The following is a 23,587-nucleotide window of genomic DNA, read 5'->3' on the forward strand; positions in this document are numbered from 1 at the left end:
GTTTCCAACAAATCGCGCCTATCAAGTCAGAAGTCCTCTGGGTTGTGGTCAAAGCTTTCCCCCACTTGCTTCTTAATGGTTTATTCTTCATGTTATCTGGCATAGCATAATCTTAAAGTGGGTCAAATTCAGCAGTCAGTACAGCTTGCCAGAACAAATTGCATTTAGCAGCACAGTCCTTCTGCCTTGCATCAAATCCTGGAGAACACAACAGGAACTTCCTCTGTTGTAGACAAGGAGTCTGTAGGTTCAAGGGCCTCTGTTGAGTCATAACAAAAATTGAAATTGAGTTGTTCCCAACTTTTAAAAAAAGTTTATTGTGGTTCTTTTGGCTCCACTACAGATGTTGGAGAACTTTATTCAGACCCTATTTCTGGGTAAATGAGCCTAATTTACTCTTTCCAGATTACTGTGTACATTGGAACATCACTTTCTTCTGGTTTTTGCACTTTGCCAAATTTTGTGATGCAGTTTTCGGCACATTTGCAGACCAAATTGAATATATTAGGAAAGTTACATCAACATGCATATGTTAAGGAAGATTATCTATGCAAGCAAATATGTACTGCTTTGCTTTTTAAAAAAGAAATCATAGAATAATGTAGACATTTGATAAAACAGAAATATGATGGAGTTCATACAAAACTTTCTATCTTTGATAGAAAGTCTTCAGTATTTTAATAACTTTATGTGTCCTTCAGTCTAAAATGTTATTAGTTATCCATCCTCTTTTTTAAAAAATAATGGAATTTAGCTGTTACATATCCAAAGTAATACATTTGACTTTTTTGTATTCACAGAATAAACTTGAAACTACATATGAAAATTATTGACAAGGTGCTCTTAGATTCAGTTCAAATAAATTCAAATTTCAAAGATTGATTTCAAGAAAATGCAGCAAAGTAAAATTTGGAATCAAGTCAAAAGTTGTGAAAAATACTCACAAATTCAAAAATAGTCAACCTGTAATGAAATAGAGGTAGTCCTTGACTTATGACCACAATTGAACTCAACATTTCTCTTGCTAAGGAGGACAGTTGTTGAGTGAGCTACTTGACGACTATTGCTACACTGCTGAAAATACGCATTGGTTGCCAGTGGTTGTATGGGCGCTGAATCTATGATATGCTATCCTAGATTAGCATATCCTAGATTTAGAAAAGGAATAACGTAGATTTAGGAAAGGAGTCAAGTCCTTTATTTCTGCTAGTTCCCCCCCTCCCCCTCAGTTTGGCTATGCTGAGGGGTGATTTTTATTAGAGGTTAATTATTTATTTATCTGTGTTCCAGTCTGGCCTTAGGTGTGAAAGCCAGCTGAGTGTTCACAGGGCGGTTGTAGTGGGGAAAAATTGAAAGAAGGGGTGCTTTTCTTAACGTACATCACTTCATTCTGTGCAAAGAAATAAATGAAGTATTACCGAGGGCTGGTCCTCTGGATCTTGTATGCCTTTTCATCAACTACTCAGTGCTTTTTAAAATAGGTTCCCACAAGTCTGCCAATTGCAATGTAATTGCCTGGTTTTTGAAAGCTCTCCACATCACAGTTCAACATTAGAGAAGTATTAATGTTCTCTTGGGACGCAGGCTGTTCTGGATGACCTTTAACTTATTTTCTGGAAGACTGAAAAAAGGCTGAAATCATACGACTTTGGTTTTAAAATTAAGAAAGCAGGCTAGCAAAAGGATAGTAAGAATCTCAAACTCAGTACTGTTTTGGGTCTTGCTGATCCACTCAATAGAAAACTTGGGCTGGAAAACGAGAATTAGAGGCAAAGAGGAAGCTAAGACAAAACTGCCATTTGCTACCCGGAGGACTGGCTGTGTATGAGCTTTTTTGATTTTTGCACTCTTCATAATTAAGAAGAACGTTTTGCTTTTTGTTTTGGATATATTTGTGGTTCAGAGCATCCATAGGAATGACCCTAGAAGTTTCTTCTAAACTGCAAATAAATGTGTTGGGCTTTGGGACGAGAGCTGCTTACAGTTCTTTTACATAAATATCCTTTGAGAGTCTTTTCTCATTAAGACTAAAGCTCCTGCCAGAATGACTTAATGTCACAATCTTGCTGTAATGTGCAATTGAAAGAAATTTGCTGTTTCTTCCCTCACTATATGTTCAGTGAGATTCGGTACACATGCACTTGGTGTTCAGGAAACCAGTTGGCTTCTAGATACATAAGGAGAAAGTCCCTTAAGGTTAATTGAAGAAACTTGACTGATTGCTGTGAACTGTACAACCAGATGAACAACTTGTACAGTGAGTATCTTGTTTCTCGGTTTGTTTGTCCTCAACTATATCTGAACATTTCTTTGGGTCCTGGAGAAAGATCCCCTCTTGATGGCTGGAAGGGGGGAATTGAATTTAACAACTCGATGATTCCCAGATGACACATGTCGCTGACACTGCCTCTTATGGCAGCAATAAAGAATAAACAAAATTCATAAATAACAAGTGGATTTTGAATCTGGCAGTGTAGGATTCAGAATTTCTTAACTGCAGCTGACAAATAAATATCCTCTGTGGCACAGGATCTTGAACTTTATCTGGAATTCTAACTGGTGAAGTGGGCTGGGTCCATGGAATTGACTGAATTTCAGGATTTCACCTGCATTTAAGGGTTTATCCACTGTTTATAATAATAAGTTTTTGTCTATGAATACAGTATGTGTTAGTGTTTGGGGACAAACCCCCAAGCAGAGTGCACAGCAGCAGTCAAGCCAGGCAGCCAAATGAGAGAGAGGCTGGGCCCAAGAGTATACATACACTGGAGACAAAAACACTGTTTGTAGTTTTAAATAGTTATTTAATTCATTTAGAGTTTAAGCATTGTCAATCAGTCCATATGTCATTTTCCAATATATCCATCCAGTAACTTAGTTCATTAAACTAGTCAATAAAATGTCCTTATCTGCTTGTACATCTTCTCCTTCCGATACCTTTCTCTCGAAGACAGCGCTGAGTATGCACAGGATATCAGCTCACCAAGTAAACAGTCCTTTTTGGTAGAAACGGTATCCAGCACAGTAGCCAACAAGCAGACGTCTCATACAGTAGTAAACAGTAAGCAGCAGAGATCAGAGAAACCAGGGACCAGGAACCAGGGATCAGTAACCAGGCAGGCAGACCAGGAAGGTTACGTTTCTCTCTACTGCCTTTTATTGCAGCTTGCAACCGCACCCTTAATTATCTAATTACATTGCAGTTTGGTGCTTAAAGCTACAAACACTTAAACCTAGGTTCATATATTTATTCACCCAAACCTAGTTGGTGTATCCATATACCCAACAGTATGGAAGTTTTGATTCCTTCATGCTGGGGCTTTAATTATATTTAGGATAACATAACCTGGGAATAAAGTAGGGGGTGTTTTGCTGAAATAACAGGCAAGCAAAGGATAGATGTATTTCATAATTCATTCTTACTTCCCTCAAGTTGATATAAGAATTAGAGTTTAAATACTCCTAGATGCCTAGGGATCTACTAGTTTGCGAAACTTGATGAATAATATTTTTGATGCCAAATATTTGCTAGGTTCTGCTGCTATAGCCCTTTAACAGTTCATATTTTAAAATGTAAAAGGGCTATAACAACTTTGTTTGCAAGGTTTCATAGACTGTATTATTAGATAATCTAAAACTGAACTGGCATGAGTTTTGATTGGGACACTGGCTTATGGGAAAGTGGATGACAGACTCTTTCTTCTGTAAGTATTGCTTAGCTGAATTCTAGCACTTCATGTAAATGGATTAGTCATACTGGGACTGAAATAGTACAAAAATTGCATTTATTTCCCCCCCCCACCTCCCGTTCTCTCTCTCCATTATTGTTGACACAAGCAAATGATAAAAAGAATATTTTCATTATTGTACATTATTAATATTAATTGGAAAAATAGCAAGCAAATAGAGCCTGAATATTGTCCCTGTTATTGTTTGCTAGGAGTAAAATGTAGAGGCTCCTGCATATACTCTAAATAAAAAGAAAAATATGATAAATCTGAAGTAGGGCTCTCCAGGACAGCGATTGTGGGTGGGCAGGGAGCCTAATAAGGGCAAAATCTACAAGAATCTCTGCTCCCTCACCATGTCTGTTAAGGCCCTTGCTTATAATTTATTTAACTTCTGCCTAAAAATTAGTGGCCATTTTTTGTTTGATGTCAGAAACTGATGTTCCATTTATACTTTAGCTAATAGTGACCTCTTAGGTCTATACTTCCTTATCTACAGCAAAGCCTAATTCAGGTCTAAAATGACCAAATCTTAATTCATTGAGAATTTTTTTTTAAAAAAAGGTAACAGTGCGTGGCCATTCGATTGCGATCTGTCTGCACCCACTCTATCATTTTTCGAGTGTTTTTTGGGTGGGAAATCCAAGATACAGCATTTCACTGACTTGTGAGCCTAAACTCTAAACCAGGGGTGTCCAACTGGATTTCTTCCAGGGCTGGATCAGCATTGTAGTTCTCCTCCATGTGCTGGCAGGAGGTGGGAGATGGGATGGACGCTTCCTGCAGCACCCTGCCAGCCAAAATGGGGCACGGGGACCTCCTGCAGCACCCTGCTGGCCATTTTGGCTGCCAGAGGCACCATGGGCTGGTTTTTTGCTATTTCCAGGCTGGCCCTACAGGCCAGATTTAAGCACTCCGCGGGCCAGATCTGGCCTGTGGGGCTTGAGTTTGGCATCCCTGCTCTAAATAGTATGTTAGTTGTTATTAATTTTAATTGTATATTTACTGAGTGTTTTTATTTGTTTTGGTCTCTGGTCTATGACTATAATAAACTAAAACAAACAAACAAACAAAAACCAGTATTTCAGTATAAATATGCAAGTGAATAACATTGGTCATGCCCCCTTGATGCTTAAAATGAAATATATTCCAGCTAAATTTTTGCATATAGCTGGGTTGTTTAAACTTGTCAACTTGCACATTAAACTCACACATTACAGCTTTTACAGGTAGTCTTTGACTTACAACCACAATTGGGATTGGGATTTCCATTGTAAGTCAGTATGGTCATAAAACAAATCCTCATATGACCAGATTTGATTTTACTGTCATTTTTACCACAGTCATCAAGCAATTCAGCATGGTCATTAAATGGATCATATGGCTGTTACGTAAACCCAGCTTTACGGATTTACTCTGTTTGTCGGAAGCCAATTGGGAAGGTCACGAATTGTGATCATGTGACCACACAAAGCTGCAATTATTGTAAATGCAAACTGGTTGCCAAGTGCCTGAATTGTAATATGACCACAGAGGTACTGACAAGGTCCTAACTTCAAGGAGAGGTTATAAAAAACTTTTTCAAAGACTGTTGTAACTTTGAGCTTTTGTTAAATGAATGGGTGTAAGTTAATGACTAATTTGCATTAAGTATATTTGCATCTTCCATCAATCTTTCCTCAATCGTATCCACTCATTATCAAACACTGAATACTTGGATTCCTGTTTGTGAAATCAAAAGCTTGTCAAAAATGGCTTTTTTGTTGTATTATAATCTTTGTTATTATAACATCCATACTGTGCTAGATGACGGTATAGTATATAATGGCTGATTGCTCTTATCCTTTGTGTTCCTTTGGCTGCTCTTTGTAAAAGAAAGGAAATGACTAGTTACATAGAACTACATCCCTCAGGAAATTTATGTATGCTAGATTAAAATTTGGCATATTGTAAAGCTGGTCTGCACATTTTTATAGTGCTTGAGAAGTTTCATAACAGGTCATTGGCAGAGTTATTAGTACCAGGTCCCAGATAAATAGTGACACCTTTCCAGAAATACCTTGTGTTCCATTTCTGTTTTGTAGATTTGGATAAATGTTTATTATTTTCTGTATTTAGGTCAAAAGCCACAAATACTGAAGAATAAGCCATTGTTGAACTTGGCACTTTATAGATAGCTATGGGCTTCAAGAAACTAACTTTTGTAATATTGATGATAACAAAAGGGAAAAAAATAAACGTATACAGCTATATTTATTTGGTTTGTCATTGTATAAATATTTTTTTAAAAAGCATTAAAATTCTACAAAAATGAAAAAACAAAAATGTTGAAAAATATTAGGGAGAAGTGCAAGTGAAAAAAATTAAAAAAGCATAATTTCTGATGTTCATTGAAACAGTTACAAATACAAAATACATTAACCTTTTGATCTGAATCAAAATTCAGTAATAGACAGTATTTCTGTAATTGTATATAGTGGTTTTTGAGTAGATTCACAAAACTGCAGTTTAGAAGTGGGACCAAATGTAGACTCAAAGGCCCATACCACTGCCATTTACAATGACCCCTAGGGGATCTGTGGTGCTCTCTGAGCTTGGCTGTTTACTTGTAGGTGTTTCATTATGGAATTAAGTAATGTCATCAGTGCTAGAAGGGGGTGGGGTAACTCTCTGTTTATATACAGGTGGATTGCCCTATCAGTGTTGGTGGGAGTGATCTTGGTGGTTCTTTGATTGGTCTATTGTTTACTGTTCAATTGTTTGTCTGAGTGGTAGTTCCTTAATTGGAGTATTGTTTACTGCTTGATTATTGGTTTATTAATCTCTGCTTATTTGGATGTTGATTGTTGGGAAGGAGGTGTTTTGGTCCTTTTGTTTCATTTTCGGCGTTTTGATTGTCTCTTTTGAACGATATCTAGATGTCATTTATCTCTATGTGCCTGTTGATGGCTGATTTGTCTGAGTGCCAGGCTCGACTAAATTAAGATCTTTGGCCCTGATGAGAAAATGAATAGATTAAAGAGTGATAAGCCATATCAGGATGAAATAGCATCAGTGGTTTTGGAATACCTTTCTAATATGCAAGCCTGAGCAATTCACCGAGAGTATCTTATCCTAGCTCTTGAAGAATCCTGAAGTTAGCACTGATTGGTAAAACTATTCTTTGCAATCTGATCAGGCCCTAATCATAAATTTTAAAGTGGCTTAGCATATAGAGCGGGAAAAATGCTTCACGATAGTTAACATAGGAGAACAGCAGGTACAGGTGGAGGGTAGAATAAAATGAATTCTTTATTGACCAAGTGTGATTAGACACACAAGGAATTTGTCTTGGTGCATATGCTGTCAGTGTACATAAAAAGAAAAGACACATTTGTCAAGAATCATCAGGTACAACACTTAATATAGTCATAGGGTAGAAATAGGCAATCAAATCATACTAGGAAACAGTCATTAAAACGTCAGGATACAAGCAACAAAGTTACAGTCATACAGTCACAAGTGGAAGGGGATGGGTGATAAGAAGAGATGAGAAGATTAATAGTAATAGTAATGCAGACTTTGTAAATAGTTGGGAAGTGTTGTGGGAATTATTTGTTTAGCAGAGTGATGGTTTTCGGGAAAAACTATTCTTGTGTCTAGTTGTATTATCAGTTTAGAGTTTTTGCATTGCTACAAGATATCCAAATCCACGCCCCCCTTGAATTCTTTTGACCCTTATCTAGCACCAATTTAAAGCTGTTAGTTGACCCGATTCTTGTGTATAGGCTTCAGTAAATAGTTTATGCTCCAGTCTGTGAGGATGGTCCTGATTCTTTGCACCTGGCATCTGCATATAAATGGAGATATACAAAATATTTTGAATTCATAACGTTAGTTTCAAATTGTTCAAAGATATTTCAAGCTCAAAGCACATGTTTTGAGCTAGAAAAGAACTTTTGTATTGAAAGGAGTTCTAGAATAGTCAATAAAACAATTTCAGACTTCAACTATTCCTAATTTGAAAAGTTCTGCACACCTCTATTATAAATTGGATTTATATAGCAGCTTGTTTTGTCTTGAAATATATTAAAATTATTTGATCAGATTTATCTAATTTTTTGAACTAGTCAATGTAAGTCTGGTTTTGGTGAATTGCAGAAGTTTCATATTTTTTACATTCTTTGTGGGATTGTGTCAGATTAGCCTTCCTATTTATCCTGCACTTATATGAACTAAATCCAAAATTTCTAGAAGGTACCAGTTTGTTGAAATAATGTCTTGGAGCTCAGTCTCTACTGGATTTTTCATACGATTTTATCTCATGTAGAAATTCTACTACACAATAGGATAAAATGTGCACATATTTCTGTATACCCGAGGCAATTTTTGTATTCTGGTCTATTTTAAGTTTTGGAATGCTGGCCTTTGTGGTATTGACTTCTAATAATAAGTATTTAACACAGGAAGAATGTGCAATAGTTCCACAGTTCCTTGTATATATCTAGGCTTTTATTCCATGCAGTTCATTGTGTGGTCACTAAATGTCTGATATACTTGGGAATTTTGGCAAGTGGCCTCAATGCAAGTCACGAATATAGTATCCCAGTATACATGGAGGCCTTACTGTGTTGAAGTTTTGACTGTTATAGCACTTAGTGGTAGAGGACCCTGTTGACATTACTTTCTTATGATTAAGTCTCCTCAGATTAAAAACTAGTATTTTAGGTTTATTGTAAGTCCTAACTAATTGGAGTTAATTTAGTTATATAATACAATTAGCTGAACCAATCTGTTACACCGATTAATCTTACAGGAAGCTATAACCATTTATATATATTGCTTTCCTATTTTCTTATATCATTGTTTTAATATTGTTGTAATACTGTTTTTAAATATTTTGTATTTTCCCCCAGTCTGTTTTAGGATTTGAAGGACACAAAATACTGTATACATGGCAAAGAACATAACGTTTCTTCAGACAGTTTTAATGTTCTTACTACATGGTTGCATATTGGCTGAAGGTGCTGATACAAGAGCAAGTAAGAGTTTTGCTAACCAGAAATACTTAATAAAATATAGAAACTTTCAGTTTTTGCAGTTGTCTCATTATAATGTTTGAGATAGTCCTAAGTGAAACAGAAACCTCTAGAATTTTATATTTCTGTATGATCTCATTGGTATTTTGATCAAAACTAGAAAACTTTCAAGAGTCTGCTCTGTCTTTTTCTATTTGATTCACTAGGAATATCAAGTCTCCTGTTGAAAAAATTATGATTAGATGAGCTACAGGAACATACCATATTAGTTATCTCTAAGCCAATAGTCTTTTGTGCACAGTAAGTTATTCCAATTGGTTACATAATGTGAAAGCTGCAAATCTATATATATAAAAGCGAAATTCCACTCATGCATCATCACAAAAATTGTAGAACCGTAACGCCTACAAACGTGAAATTTGGCACATATGTTCCTCTTGGCTTCTAGGCAGGGGTGGGATTCAAATTTTTTAACAACTGGTTCTGTGGGTGTGGCTTAGGTGGTGGGCATGGCTTGGTGGTCATGTGACTGGGTGGACATGGCTTGGTGGTCATGTTATTGGCTGGGTGTGGCCAACTCGATAACACTCACATCGAGGCACGCATCTTCTCACTGGGCCTCTCATGACTGGGGATGTTGCAACAGTCGTAAGTGTGAAAAATGGTCATAAGTCACTTTTTTTCAGTGCCATTGTAACTTTGAATGGTCACTCCACACAAGCAAAGTACTAGCAAAGAAGGAGAAAAAAACTCCAGAGAGGTTCCTGAGACAGGAAGTCTAGTCCTGCCAAGAACGTAATAAGGGTTAATGGAGAGGCAGTTTCTGTAAGCAACACCAGAATGTTTCCTTCCTGCCTTTCTTACAGGATTAGGCCAGTAATTTCATCTAACAACCGGTTCTCCGAACTGCTTAGAATGCTAACAACTGATTCTCACGAATAGGTGTAAACTGGTAGAATCCCACCCCTGCTTCTAGGTGCCCACTAAGAAAGGATTTTTTGAAATGACCATCAGAGCATTAGTATTTCCTATATTATTATTAACATGCTCTGATGCTAAGGAGTACTACTCCCCACCTGGAAAGAAATCTGTTCCAAATGCAAAACACAAGCAGAGTTTCAGTTTCAGTTTTAGTTTCACAGCAGCAAGCAGCTTCAGTACAGAGCAGTTGAGCTAAGCCACGCCCAGGCTCCTTGCTGTCTCCTTCTTGCTCACAGAGCAAATACTGTTTCAGTTTCCAAACAGCCCTCAACTCTCTCACACACTGAGAGGACACTAGCCAGATAAATACCTATGGATGCTGGTAGGCAGAGGAAGAATCCCGCCCCCTTATTTTCCTCCCAAAAAACTAAGCCTGGCTACATAGTTTCATAGCGAAGCTAGTGAGTGATATACATGAATTAAAGCTACAATAAAATACTACAGTATGGAAGGAAACCTGGGTTCAGGCCTAACCAGTTCATTTCATTTCTATCTTCATAGTTTTCCTCTCTCAACAATCTATGCTCTTTAAGCATTCACATCCTTGTTAATTTAAGCATTACTATTTAAGTCCCTATCTTTTTAAATAATTTTTAAAGAAAAGTTTAAAACATGGATAAAACATGATTCCACCAGTTTAGCTATCTAATAAATCTAGCAAAAATATCTACTTTTTCTAAGAGAAAATAAAACAATTTATGCCTGGTGTGTAGAATATGACTATAGCTATAGAAATCAACGTATTCAGCTTTTCTCTGAACACTGAGCCCTTAAACATCATTTAAAACTGTACTCTTATATATGAAGTACAAAAATAATGAATTATAAGTTCCTTTCTATTTATTTTACTAGTATTGGGGTTATTCTTCTAATCCCATATTTATTGTAAATTGGTTTAAAAGTTAACACAGTGTACTGAGGCAATTCTACACAAAAAAAGTTGAGAATTGAGTACAGGTTTCTGCCATTTTTATCACATTTTAAAACTGACTACCTGAAATTCACAATAGGGATTGAAATGACTAAGTCTTCAAGTCACTTGTGTTTAACTAACTTGGTTAGGTTGTAGCTTATTTTATTTAGACAAGAGATTAAAAAAAACACCCAATATATTTTTATCTAGAAATAAATACAGTTACATTTGACGAGGTTTCCATCCTAGTTTATAGTCTAAAGGATGCTAACTATCTTGAATTATGATGATAAAGATACAAGTAAAACATTTTTTCTCTATATTTGTTTTAGGTTGCCGAACAGCTCCAGCAGATTTAGTTTTCATCTTGGATGGCTCCTACAGCGTTGGCCCAGAAAACTTTGAAATAATCAAAAGATGGTTGTTCAATATTACAAGTAACTTTAACATAGGACCAAAATTTATTCAGGTTGGAGTAGTACAGTACAGTGATTATCCTGTACTTGAAATTCCTCTGGGTTTTTATGATTCCAATGAGAATCTAATCAGAGAAATGGCATATGTACAGTATTTGGGTGGAAATACAAGAACAGGCAGAGCCATTCAGTTTGCAATGGACCATCTATTTGCTAAATCAGAAAGATTCCTTACAAGGATCGCAATTGTTCTGACTGATGGTAAGTCCCAAGATGAAGTCAAAGAGGTGGCTGCTGAAGCCAGGAGAAACAAGATCACACTGTTTGCCATTGGCGTTGGTTCTGAAACTGAAGAGGATGAACTGAAAGCAATTGCCAACAAACCCTCTTCCACATATGTGTTCCATGTTGAAGATTATATGGCGATATCCAGAATAAGGGAAGTGATAAAGCAGAAACTCTGTGAAGGTAACTATTAATCATTCTTTGTGGAGCACTTCTTTTTTAAATGTGTGAGATTCTATTGCGTGATAATATAATGTTTTAAGAATTATGCTAAGGTGGGGACAGGAGATATATAATGGGGATTGGTCTCTTTAAGTTATACTAAAACAACCTGGTATTTCAGTGACATAAAGGTTGATTTCAGTTGTTCAGCAAACAACAATATAAAGATATATTGCAAATCAATAAAAAAGCAATCATCATGTTCAGCTGCAGTGATATATCTATTGAATATAGTAACATGAAATTGGGTTAGCTGGCATATAAGTATCAAGAGCATCCAGTGTGAGCTGTGTCAAATATCACCATTTCTTAAAACAATGAATTAACGGTACAGGTAATCCTCCACTTATGACCATAATTGAGCCCAAAATTGTGAGGCAGTTGTTAAGTGACTTCTGCCCCATTTCATGACTTTTCTTGTTGAGTGAATCACTGCAGTTGCTAAGTTAGTAATACAGTTGTTAAATGAATCTGGCTTCCCCATTGATTTTGCTTGTCAGAAGGTTGCAGAAGGTGATCACATGATTCCAGGACACTGCAACTGTCATAAATATGAATCAGTTGCCAAGTGGCTGAATTTTGGTCATGTGACCATGGGGTTGTTGCAACAGTCATAAGTCTGTAAAATATCCATATCATATTTTTTTTGTGTCATTGTAAGTTCAAATGGTCACTAAATGAATGTTGTAAGTTGAAGATTACTTGTAATCAAACCTTTGGGTCAATGTTTGTCTAATTGCTTAGGCAGCAGCCAAGATTGTTGCCATGTTGAGTGATCTTTGATTTGCCAATGTAAGTATGTATAAAATTCATCAGATGTTGGCCTGCTCACCAGGAGAAGGACTGAGAGAGAAAAGTGGATGTTGCAATAAAAGGAAGAGGGCAAAAGGATGTGACTCCCTTTTGATTCCTTCAAAGGAAGGAATTTGTTTTATTTCTCCAAAGTTACTCCTGAAGGGATACAGGGATATCTTCTTTGGAGGACCAGTGCTGTGGCATCCCAGTGATATAAGCAGAGATTCAGTTATCCTTTGACAATTATTTTGCTTCTTCGGTAGCTTTGGAAAGATAGGTCAAAGGATTAAGCCTGATGGAAGCTAATTACATTACTTGGCTTATGATTTTTGCAAAAAAATAAACAGCAATTCCCAAATTACATTTTCCGTATTTTTTAAAACCCAGTAATACAGTCATTCGTATGCCTGCTATATAGATTACAGCTACCTCATACCCCTATAACATGGGTGTCAAACTTGCCACGTCATGTTGCCGTTACGTGACATTTTGTGATGTTTTTCCCATTCCCGGAGCTGGGGTGGGCATGGTCTATGCATGATGCATTCAACCTGTGAGCCACCAGTTTGACACCCCTGCCCTACAGGAATAAAATTATGCACGAAGCCACAATGATAAACTGTAGTTAAACAACACCATATGGGGTAGAGTTGTCTCAAATAGGTGCTGTCAGCCATTTTAGGATCTTCAGAAAAGAATGGTCTTAAATACTGAACTGAATACCAACAAAGAAGGGGTTATCCTAATCTGAGAAGGTAACTGGGAAGGTGCTGTGATCTTGGATGAGCTTCTGGAGATGAAAAAGATTCTCATAATCTTTTATGCCATACCTCTTGTTCATTCTTTTTGCTGTAGGGTCCGACTGATGAAAGCATGCTGAAACCTAGGGTAGAGATATGCAAATTATGATTCACTCTGGGCTCTGCATCCATTTCTGGGGCTGCAGAGACTAATCTCATAGAATTAAATGATATCGCAATTGTTCTGGATCATTGTGAAATTAAACCTAATTCCCTAGCATTCAAAATTTATTCTTTCCTATTTGTCAAAAACAATGCATGCTGGGTAGGACTCAGAGATTCCATTCTGTTCACGAAAGAAACCCTTTCTGAAATTGTACACGACATATAAGAAGTCTTTAGGGATTCCCTTGAAAAATGTGACATCTTTTCAAATGATTCTGGAGCAGTGCTATTGGCAAAAATAATCCCCAATGTATAGAAATGAATTTAAGGTATGAAAGTCAACATGGAGGGTGCTCAGTATTTGCAGCTTGCATATATTTTAAAAAAAGATAAACAGAAGTTACAGAACCATATGATCAGCTTAGATTTTGATCAAACTAAATTCTGTTCTCTCCTGTATTATTTCTTAAGGGAATGGTCTCCAGAGGTGGTGTTCAGACAATTCTGACAGGTTCTGGAGAACCGGTAGTGGAAATTTTGAGAAGTTCGGAGAACCATCCGGGAAATAGTACCTCTGGTTGCCCCCCTGCCCCCATCTATTCACTGCCTCCCGACTCCCAGCTGATTGGAGTCCCAGCTGATCAGCTGGGTCTTCCTTTGTTGCCCTGCACAGGAGAATGGAGCTGGAAAGCAGGCTAATGGGGTGGGGAGGAAATGGGGATTTTTCAGTATCCTTCCCCTGCCACACCCACCAAGGCACACCCACCAAGCCACACCATGCCCACCAAGTCACGCCCACAGAACCGGTAGTAAAAAAAATTGAATACCACCACTGATGGTTCCCCTAGTGATTAGTTTTAAGTACAATATTCTATAGTGCTAATACAACTGTCTACTTCTTGCCAACATATTTATACTTCTAAGAAACCATTGAGGATATAATTGTGAAATTTTATTTTGTATTTCTTGGAGGGCTGTGATGATGGCCATTTAGAGCAGAATCTTTCCTCCAGCTCTTTTGTTATGGCTTACATTCCTCTGAAAAGTGATATGGATATAGATGGTATTTAATTATTATTGTTATGATTTATTCTTGAGAGACAGTCCATGAATAACATGCATATAATTTGCCAGTCCCATTCTGTTTATATGTAGAAACTGTTTCCAGTTTTCTCCTTTATTTAAATTTTTTTTAATGGAAACAGATCCTCTTGTTTATTCTATTGTTTTAAAATATTTATATGAACAAGGTCAAATATTAAAAAATATTTATATAATGATGGGGCAACACCCTTCACCTTTTTTGATGTAAAAACAAACTTTTGCTTCTGAGAATAAAAATGCTTTATATCATACAAGTAATAGTGGCATTTAGTTTGTAAGATGTCTTATTACGTATACTCACATTTATGTTTCAGCTAGTATTGGTTTACACGTTACAGTATAAATGATGTTTATGTTTCATTTAGATTGAGCTTTTCCCCTTTTTTTGCTCTGGATCAGTCTCCAGAAATATAGAGTTGCCAAATGTGTATAACTGTAATTGTTACAAGAGGTTTATTAATGGCAATGTTTATTTTTTCATTAATTCCTATCTGGATACAGTTCATTTTAATTTTATTATGTGGTTGTTTCTGTGTTAAGTTTTTGTGTGTGTCATCCAGTTGTGTCCTATGAGTTCTGATCTATAATTCTAAATAACTGGTAACCCTTATTAGAGGGAGAACTCATTTTCCAAGCTAGTTCCAGAAAGTTCATAAAACATAAAATCATAAACAGTAAGGGTTGGAGTGGGTTTTGGTCCACCCCTCTTTCCAGTGCCAGCATCCACTGGAGATGACCATCCAGATTCTATTTAAACAGCTGCTATAAAGGAGAAGACACTACATGCTAAAGCAATTGGCTTCTTTATTGAATAGTTTTTATTGTTAGAGCTCTCCAATAAAATGTCTTACCTTGCAATTGTAAAGTCATTGTTTCTTCTCTTCTGAAAACACACTAAGCTTCCTGAAGACATCTTCTTGCAGTCTTTTCTTCTCCAGCTGACATACTGTATATCCAGGGTTTCTTACTCCTTTTCTTTTCTTTTAATATCCTTGTCTTGATTCCTTTCCTTGGAATAAACTCCATTTTATTCCAAATCTGTAGTGCCCAGAACTAAACACCATATTATAGGTCAATGGCTTTTAACCTGGGGATAACTTGGGCATAATCTTGGAGATAATGGAGCAGTTTATAATTGCTTGTATTGGGATTGCCACTGATGAGGCTTTCAACCAAGATTGTTTGTTTTGTATGGGTGAGTATGGGGTTAATTACATTATTTGAGACTGGGAAAAGGGGTAATTGGCCAAACAATTTAAGAAGTCTATTAGATGTCTTATGTACTGCATGTTTTCTGAACAATACAGAAGAGATATAATGTCTTCTTTTTATCTTGATTCTCTTGATATAGACTTGATCTGCATTTGCTTTTTCTTGCAGCTGTACAACTCTCTTGCCTTATACTCATTTTGTGTTCCACCAAGACACATAGATACTTTTTGCCTGTACTGTTGCCTGAGATGACCACCCCAATCCTATCGTCATGCCTTTGATTTTTTGAATCAAATGAAGGACTTTGCAGTTTTTCCATGTTGAAACTCACATTAATGGTTTCTGGCTTATAATATCCATCTGAGTCATGATACTGCCTTCATCTATCTATGCGCCTTCTACAAATCTGATCAGTGTTTTTGCAAATCTGTATAAATCAGTGCAATTCTGAAAAATATTTTCTAAACCCTCATCTAAATCATTTTCAAATATATTAAACAGCACATAGCCTAGAATAAAATGCTGCAGTATGCCATATGACATTTTCACCTTGTTGAAAAACACTTGATACTAGCACCTTATACTATAGAAAAACATTTTGAAAGCCTTAAGGTCACAATATACGTGTCCATCATATTCCTACAATAAACTACATTAATCATGCTATCAAAAAAGAACAGGTTGGTTTGACATGACTTTTTCTAGATAAACTAAAGATGGTTATGCTAAGCAATACCTTCCCTTTATTTATAAATGGCTTAATGATGTAATATTGATAACAAGCATTTTCACTAATTTCTTTATTACATATATTTTATTATTCAATTGCTGTACACTGCAGATGGGCAGCTATATAAATTTGATTAATACATTTAATTGATAAATATTTTTATACTACCTAGTCCATGTTTACAGTTAATATTTTTGGAAATTGGAAGAACTTTTGCCCTCTGATGGTCTTCTACCACTATGCTTGTCCTCCATGATCTCTCAAAGATAATAGAAAGGACCTCTGTGATGATGTTTCTAAGTTCTTTCAAGGCTGTTGGATATTATTGAACTGGTCCTTAATACTGAAACTCATCTATAGTAGCAATAGGCTTCCTGACTATCACCTAGCTTGCTTTGAATTGCCAATCCCTCTTTTAAATTATTCTGATTTAACTGTCATTGCCATGATTAGAGGATTTGAATGATGGTTGATACTGCAGAATATTTTTTAAAAATTGCTCTTAGATGTGACATACTTTACTAAAATTCATTGTATCACAAATAGTGTATGTGCATTTCTAGTTCTCAAGTGATTACTTCCACTCATTGTGTTTCCACTTCTTGGAGATCTATATGAATAATGGCTATTGGAACTGATTACAGAAATTGTCCCTTGATTAATTCACAATAGGAAGACATGATAAGATCTGATTGTGCATTCTGCTGAATGTGAAGGTGAAAGTTTATATTCTGTTAAGAAGTGCTGCGTAAATTCTGTATCCTATACATGCATGGTTCTGCACAACTAATAAATCGTTGTGTGCTGTGAGCTTTTCCTGTGGAACATCTTTCAATTTTGATTTGCTTTTTTAAAAAAAAGGAATCTTTGAATCCTTAATATTCTGTTGCTGTATCTTAGGGGAGAAATGGTTTCATAATATCCCAGAATGAGATTTTTCTAACCTCTACCCTTTGCATCTCCTATTGAAACCAACTCCTTTCCCCTTCTCTAAGCTAAATGGACATTTGTTATATATTTATACCAGTAAAAAGAAATATTTGTACATTATTTTTAAAAACTTGTTAATATTCTGCTTCAATGCCCATCATTGTGCTTTTTTCATTATTTTAGTTTTTGGGACAGTAGTCTGCCAACTTTGAATATTTTAACAAGCACATCATGCTTTTTCAGAATGAAAGTAGTTTCAGGCTCAAAGCATGCTCAGGATTTGCAAAGACACCAAGCCACAATTCATATAGTGCAGGTGGACTTATCTGCTGGTATTGTAATTTCAACCATTAAATTTATTGAAGACCTACGTTATGGGTACTCCAGCGGATGATCTTCTTCCAAGTTCTAGAAAGGAATGGATATTTGCAGTTAGAAAGGTTTGATAAGGTTGGAGGAAGAGAAAATGATAGTCTGATAGTTTCCTCTTTCTTTACTTAGGAATACCTCCAGAGAAGGAATATGCAAACAATGGTAATATTCAGATCTAAAGATGATCAGTGTTTAGTCACCAGTGCTAACTCCAGGATCATGTCTTCTCCTTTCTGTGCAAAGGGAGGAAGGGAAACTTCATCCCCTAGTTTTTAATAGTCTGTAGCTGATGTCAGTCTTATTTGTCCAGTTATGCTATCAAAATAATGCCTTCAGACCAACCAGGAAATAGCAACAAGTTGAAAAGAGCAAAGAGAAGTATCATAGTTTCTTTTTTTGTGTGAATTATAAGTTGAAAACAAGCCTAAAATAACAGTTTGGTCATGCAGTTTTTGTGAGGTTTTAGCATCTCATTGTAACTACAACAATCCCATTGCTGTTGTAGGGTATATCTTTCATCGCATGAAAATTAAGCTGATAGCTTGCAGGATTTGACCTGTATGTTAACAACAGTTATTCTATTTAGTGCTTTCACTCTCCCGATACAGAAACATATGGAAGTTGCACCTGATATAATACTGTCTGCAATTTCCTCATAATTTAAGTTAATTTTATGCTTAACACCACTAATGCAAGTAAAATCCAGCGTGGGGAGATGCTGGACTAGATTGAAAAATATTTTACATCAAATGGCTGGCTTACACACTCACATGTACACACACTCCATGCCCACTTCACTCCACATAATAATGGTATATGTGTCTGCCACTTATATGAAAATATATATTTTGATACTATCCTAAAATGTTGACTGATATTAAACACAGCAGAGTAGTATCAAGAGTTCAAGAGAATTTATCACTAGGAAAAAAAATGTAACATGAGAACATGATTATCATTAATGAACTTTTCACATGTTTAAAAAGGTGTTTCAGGTGCTTTCTCAGCCATTCAGTCCAAAACATGCAATTATTTACCCTGATGCAAGACAAGAAGATTTCCTATTTTGTGTTTAATGTTATATACTAGTTTATTACTTCATTTGCGAGTGATTTGTTCTGTGTATTCTTTATAGAATCAGTTTGCCCAACAAGAATTCCAGTGGCATCTCGGGATGAAAAAGGATTTGATATTCTTTTAGGTTTAGATGTGAAAAAAAAGGTGAAGAAAAGAATTCAGATTCCAAGCACTAATGTAAAAGCTTATGAAATCATTTCCCGGGTTGATCTGACAGAATTGACAAGGTACGTCTTTCTCCTGAGCTGAAAGTTCTTATGAAAGTTTGTCACTTTTGCATTTCTATAGTGTACATTTTAGAATTTTTGTAATTCTAAAATTGTTTTATGTTTTAATTTTTGAAAAAAAAAATGTTTTTCAGAAATGTATTTCCAGAAGGCCTTCCTCCATCATATGTATTTGTATCTACACAGCGATTTAAAGTTAAAAAAACATGGGATTTGTGGAGGATTCTAAGCCAAGATGGAATACCACAAATAGCTGTTACTGTAATCGGAGAAAAGAAAACATTATCCTTTACTACAACAGACCTAGTCAATGGCGGTCAGGTTGTTACTTTTACTGCACCCCGTGTAAAGGTAAAGAGCACATCATGTGTCAGTTGGAAAAATGCACAACTATACTATGTATTTAAATGCCAGGAGATCCAATATTTCAGATCCAAATTTGGGCCCATGCTTGCAATTGCATTCTGGAAAATATTGTGCAATATTATAGGATCAGGTAAAGCACAAGATATTCTCTGGGAGGCATCATTTTTATGAAAAGCAAAGGTGACTTCAATGATTTCCTAAAACTTCTCATTGGTTTAGGATTGCTGTTGGTTTATTTGACCTATCTGAAGAGTGTTAAATTGATACTTTAGTACTAGCTAAATATAGACTGGTTTTCTATCAAAGACTATTCTGAGGAGAAGAGGCTACCCAGAATAGAATGGGACTGACTACAGGAGTGGCAATTTATTATGAAAATGTCCCATGTTTTCCTGTAGTTTTTAAATAGCACTTTGATATGGTCAGAGATGGCTAATTCGTAACATCTATTATATTGACTGCATTGGTAATTGTCATTTGGAATTTATGAACAGCTATTTTTGAAGGGGAATTGGAAATTTTCTTTTGTCCAAAACTTACTTTGACTTTGTGATGTTTTATAAAGCTTTGAAGAGGCTGTTCTCAGAACCAAAAAGTCAGCTTGCTTTTCCTGTTTCAGAGGTTGTCTTCCTATTTTTGGAAGATGACCTCTGAAGGGGCGTGGACAGCACCCTCCAGATAGTATTGAATTACCCCTCATTATTGCCTGTCCTGAGTTGGAATATTGGTAGTTTTGCAACATCTGGAAGATGTTAAGTTCTTACCCTTATTACTATTGTAAGCCATCCAGGGTAGCCCCATGGCATGATGGGTGGAAAATATATTTAATAAACAAACAAAAAAATATTTTATGGTCCCTAGCAAAGAATGGCAAACTACTCTTCCAAACTGATATACAAACGTTTTCTAAAGATGAATACGTTATGCTCTGCCTATTCTGTTTTCCAAATAGGCACCACTTGGCACAGCTGCAATACATTGATAGCCAATATTAACAATGCAATTTTAGAATATTGGGCTATAATATTAAGTTGTTGCAATTAGTAACGCTTCAAGATTATATGAATGACAATGTATGTCTCAAAAGCATATAAATCAGTTAAGGAATAGGAAAACGACTGTTCTACATAGATAGACAAACATACATTTACTATTCTCTATTCTAGACATTGTTTGATCAAGGCTGGCATCAAATTCGTCTCTTAGTAACTGAAGCTGATGTAACATTGTACATAGATGATCAAGAAACTGAAACGAAGCCATTGCATCCTGTTGCAGGAATTTATATTAGTGGAGTGACTCAAATAGGAAAATATACAGGAAAAGAAGAGACTGTGCAGGTATACACTTGTTCAGATTGCGGTGTTTTATGAAACAGAGCTAAATCTATGCACATTAGTATAATAACCTGAGCTGATAGCTTAAAATTAGGCCAGTTAAATTTAATGGACTCTGTAATGAATGAGTTACATTCATTGGTGGCTTTGATTTAGTGAAAGGCACTTTTATTCAAGTTAATACCAATACCTATTTGCTGCTGGGTTGTTGGGTCCCCCACTCCCTTTGGCCCATTTAAGACCTTGCTATCTACAAAAGCTCTTCCTGAGGGTTGGCAGTCTTCTGATAGAGAATGGGTATTACTATGCTTAGGGGGGGCTTAACAGTAACCAGGTACTTTGGCTAAATAAATTAAGAGGGACTTCTGTGAGTGAAGGGGGAACACAGCTCAAGGCCTGTGGGCTGTATGACTCGCAATCCCATTTATGGCCTTCTAGCATCCTGGGATTAGACATATAAAATTCAGCAGCAAAATAGGTGAAGTCTGGAAGCCCCCTTTGCAATCCACTTGGAAGAAAATTAACTAAAGTGTTTCTTCAAAGAAGTGGGGTGGTGGTAGAACATAGAGATTTGCAGAAATACACTCTTTAACAATGTATTCATTGACCTGTTTTTGTTCAGTAATTTTCAGGTTACTCACTATTAATCGGGTTCAGCTGCTTGTCCCATCAGGTCAACCTTTTTTTCAAAGGCATCTTTTAATGTGCTGTTAAATGGCATCTTCTAATAAGCATTGTTTGCCCAAAACAATTAAGTGCAACCCCGTTATTTCTAAAAATGTATGCATTTTTATGTTTATTTTCCCCTTCTATTCAATCATGTGATTCTCAAAGACAGCCTGGATAAGTCCTTGCAGTTTTCTTGGCTAAGGTTTTTCAAAAGGGGTTCCCTCCTTCTAGGGTTGAGAGTGAGTGACTGGTCCAAGGTCACTCAGCTTGGTTATTCCCTAAGGTGGGACTAGAACTCACAGTCTCCCAATTTTTAACCTGGAGTCTTAACTATTACACCAAACATACATTTTTTAGGACTTTTTTTATTTGTTCCCTCGTCTTCCCCTTTGTCCAAAGCAGTTCTTAAAACTGCCTTTGTTGGATAGCACTTGGGACGTCATCACCAGGAATGAGATCATATCAGCTCAGTTCTTGTGCCCGTGTCCATGAAGCCCATTGAAACCCCAACAGTGTACTCTATCACTGTCACTGACCATGGGGGAGGACCAGATAATGGTGAACTTTTTGGCTGTAAAAGGCCTCTTAATTAGATGTTGTAAGAAATACTTGTCTAAAGAATGTGTTAATTCCTGCTTTTCAGTTTGATGTCCAAAAATTAAGGATTTATTGCAGCCCAGAACAAAACAGCCGTGAAACAGCCTGTGAAATACCTGGCGTTGTGAGTATTATAGAAAATTACTAAGAACTGTTGGATATTTCTCAATAAAAAAGTCTGGGGGGAAAAACAGAGGAAAGAGATTCTGAGAATGGGTTTGGGCTTATGCTAAAATTATGTTAACATAAGCAATAATCTAGGAATTTAGGCTGCTCTCCATCAGGCAACTTGTATAAAATTTCACAGGGATGATTTTTCCCCTCCCAAAATGTGTGTGATTGCCCCTGACTAATTGTATTTACAGATCTCTTTGCTGAGCTGTTGGAGGTCCAGGGAGACCATGGTCAGAAATTAGTTTTGTGTTTTTTGGCAGTTTTAAAGGATGCAAAAGAAAGGCTTGCTTGTGCATGCAGGTTTTAAAAGAAGTTTTAATTCCAACATTTTTTTTCCATTTCAGAATGGAGAGGTAGGCCAAACAATGCACATTTGTACAAATGTAAGGTAACATTTGCCTTTCCTCTGTTACATTTCTAGTAAACTTACTGTAACTTACCAGGTGAGGTAGGAATGTTTTGTGTGTTTGGAATATGGGATAAAAGGAAATGTGGGATTTTATTGTTTGCAAAACATTTCTTTACCTCCACGCTGAGGAATTTTTCTTTAAGTAAATAATTCAATTGATGTTTGTTTCAATTTTTATGTTATCTTGATTTTTATTTGATGTATTACAGACTATCTTCCATTACTCATTACTAAACTATTTTATATTACTAGGAATATTCAGTGCTCACATTGATGAAATATAACTATATGTAAAATATACACATGCATACTTAATTCATATTTATATTCTTTGCAAAAGCATATATACATACTGTAAATACATATACAATATAGAAGGATATATTCTGCTTTTAAGGCAAATAAAGTGCTAGAAAGTATTCAGTTTTTGGCAGTATTCAAGTATTCAGTTAATTTTTGGTGGTTTCTTTCAATTATACATGAAAGAAGAAAATATCTAGAATTTGGAAAACATAAGGGATGGTTCAGTGGAAATTTCTCTAATTACAGGCCCAGGAAAAAATGCTTGATAGATAATCCTTACATTTAAAAAAGTGTGAACTTGTTACTTTGTTCTTTGCAATAAACAGATAATATCTGAGCACTTCTACGTATGTGAAACACTCTGAAAGGAGGGGTACTTAATTTTTTTCTAATACAGATGTTACTGTGAACGCTTAAAAGGTTTATTTTTACAGACAGTGCAAGGAAAAATTGTTTGTCTCAGAGAAGACCATCCCTTGGCAGTCTGTCTGATTTAGTGTTCTTGATAATTTTTTTGTTCAGATCATAGCAGAATTCTTTGTCAGGTGAATCCAAACTATTTCTCCATCTGACCCAGGAACAGGCTGAGAGGGTTACTATGTAGGTGGGGACCAATTACACAGGTGGGAAAGATTATGTTTGGGGCGAGTCTTCATTTTTTAATTGTGATGTGCCTGTTTAATACATAGTATAGAAATCAATTACCCCCTTTCTCAAGATAAGAAAAAAACATGCCTTCAGGTTTCAGCAGTTATAGTCCAAAAGGCATCCACACAGGGGTGCACCTTATGTAACCTTGTTCCAGTCAATAGAGTCT

At 36.1% G+C, this 23,587-nt stretch overlaps 1 protein-coding gene across 2 annotated transcripts in view; it reads left to right on the forward strand.

The window, feature by feature from the left end:
- COL21A1 (collagen type XXI alpha 1 chain) overlaps positions 1–23,587 on the forward strand; it is an 86,478-nt gene that overhangs the window by 13,716 nt on the left and 49,175 nt on the right. The window contains exons 1-7 of one of the 2 annotated variants that reach the window (XM_087916090.1): positions 2,176–2,257; positions 8,624–8,749; positions 10,973–11,524; positions 18,747–18,915; positions 19,050–19,266; positions 20,448–20,621; positions 21,931–22,008. In XM_087916090.1, the coding sequence (XP_087772216.1) occupies positions 8,662–8,749; positions 10,973–11,524; positions 18,747–18,915; positions 19,050–19,266; positions 20,448–20,621; positions 21,931–22,008 (1,278 nt within the window). In that variant the 5' untranslated portion in view covers positions 2,176–2,257; positions 8,624–8,661. Of the gene's footprint in view, positions 1–2,175; positions 2,258–8,623; positions 8,750–10,972; positions 11,525–18,746; positions 18,916–19,049; positions 19,267–20,447; positions 20,622–21,930; positions 22,009–23,587 lie in introns of those variants that run through there. The other variant, XM_087916081.1, reaches the window with a different exon arrangement.

Source organism: Pseudonaja textilis, chromosome 1 (genome assembly GCF_049901715.1).
Source record: "Pseudonaja textilis isolate UNSWEBS1 chromosome 1, rPseTex1.2, whole genome shotgun sequence".
NCBI lineage: Eukaryota > Metazoa > Chordata > Lepidosauria > Squamata > Elapidae > Pseudonaja > Pseudonaja textilis.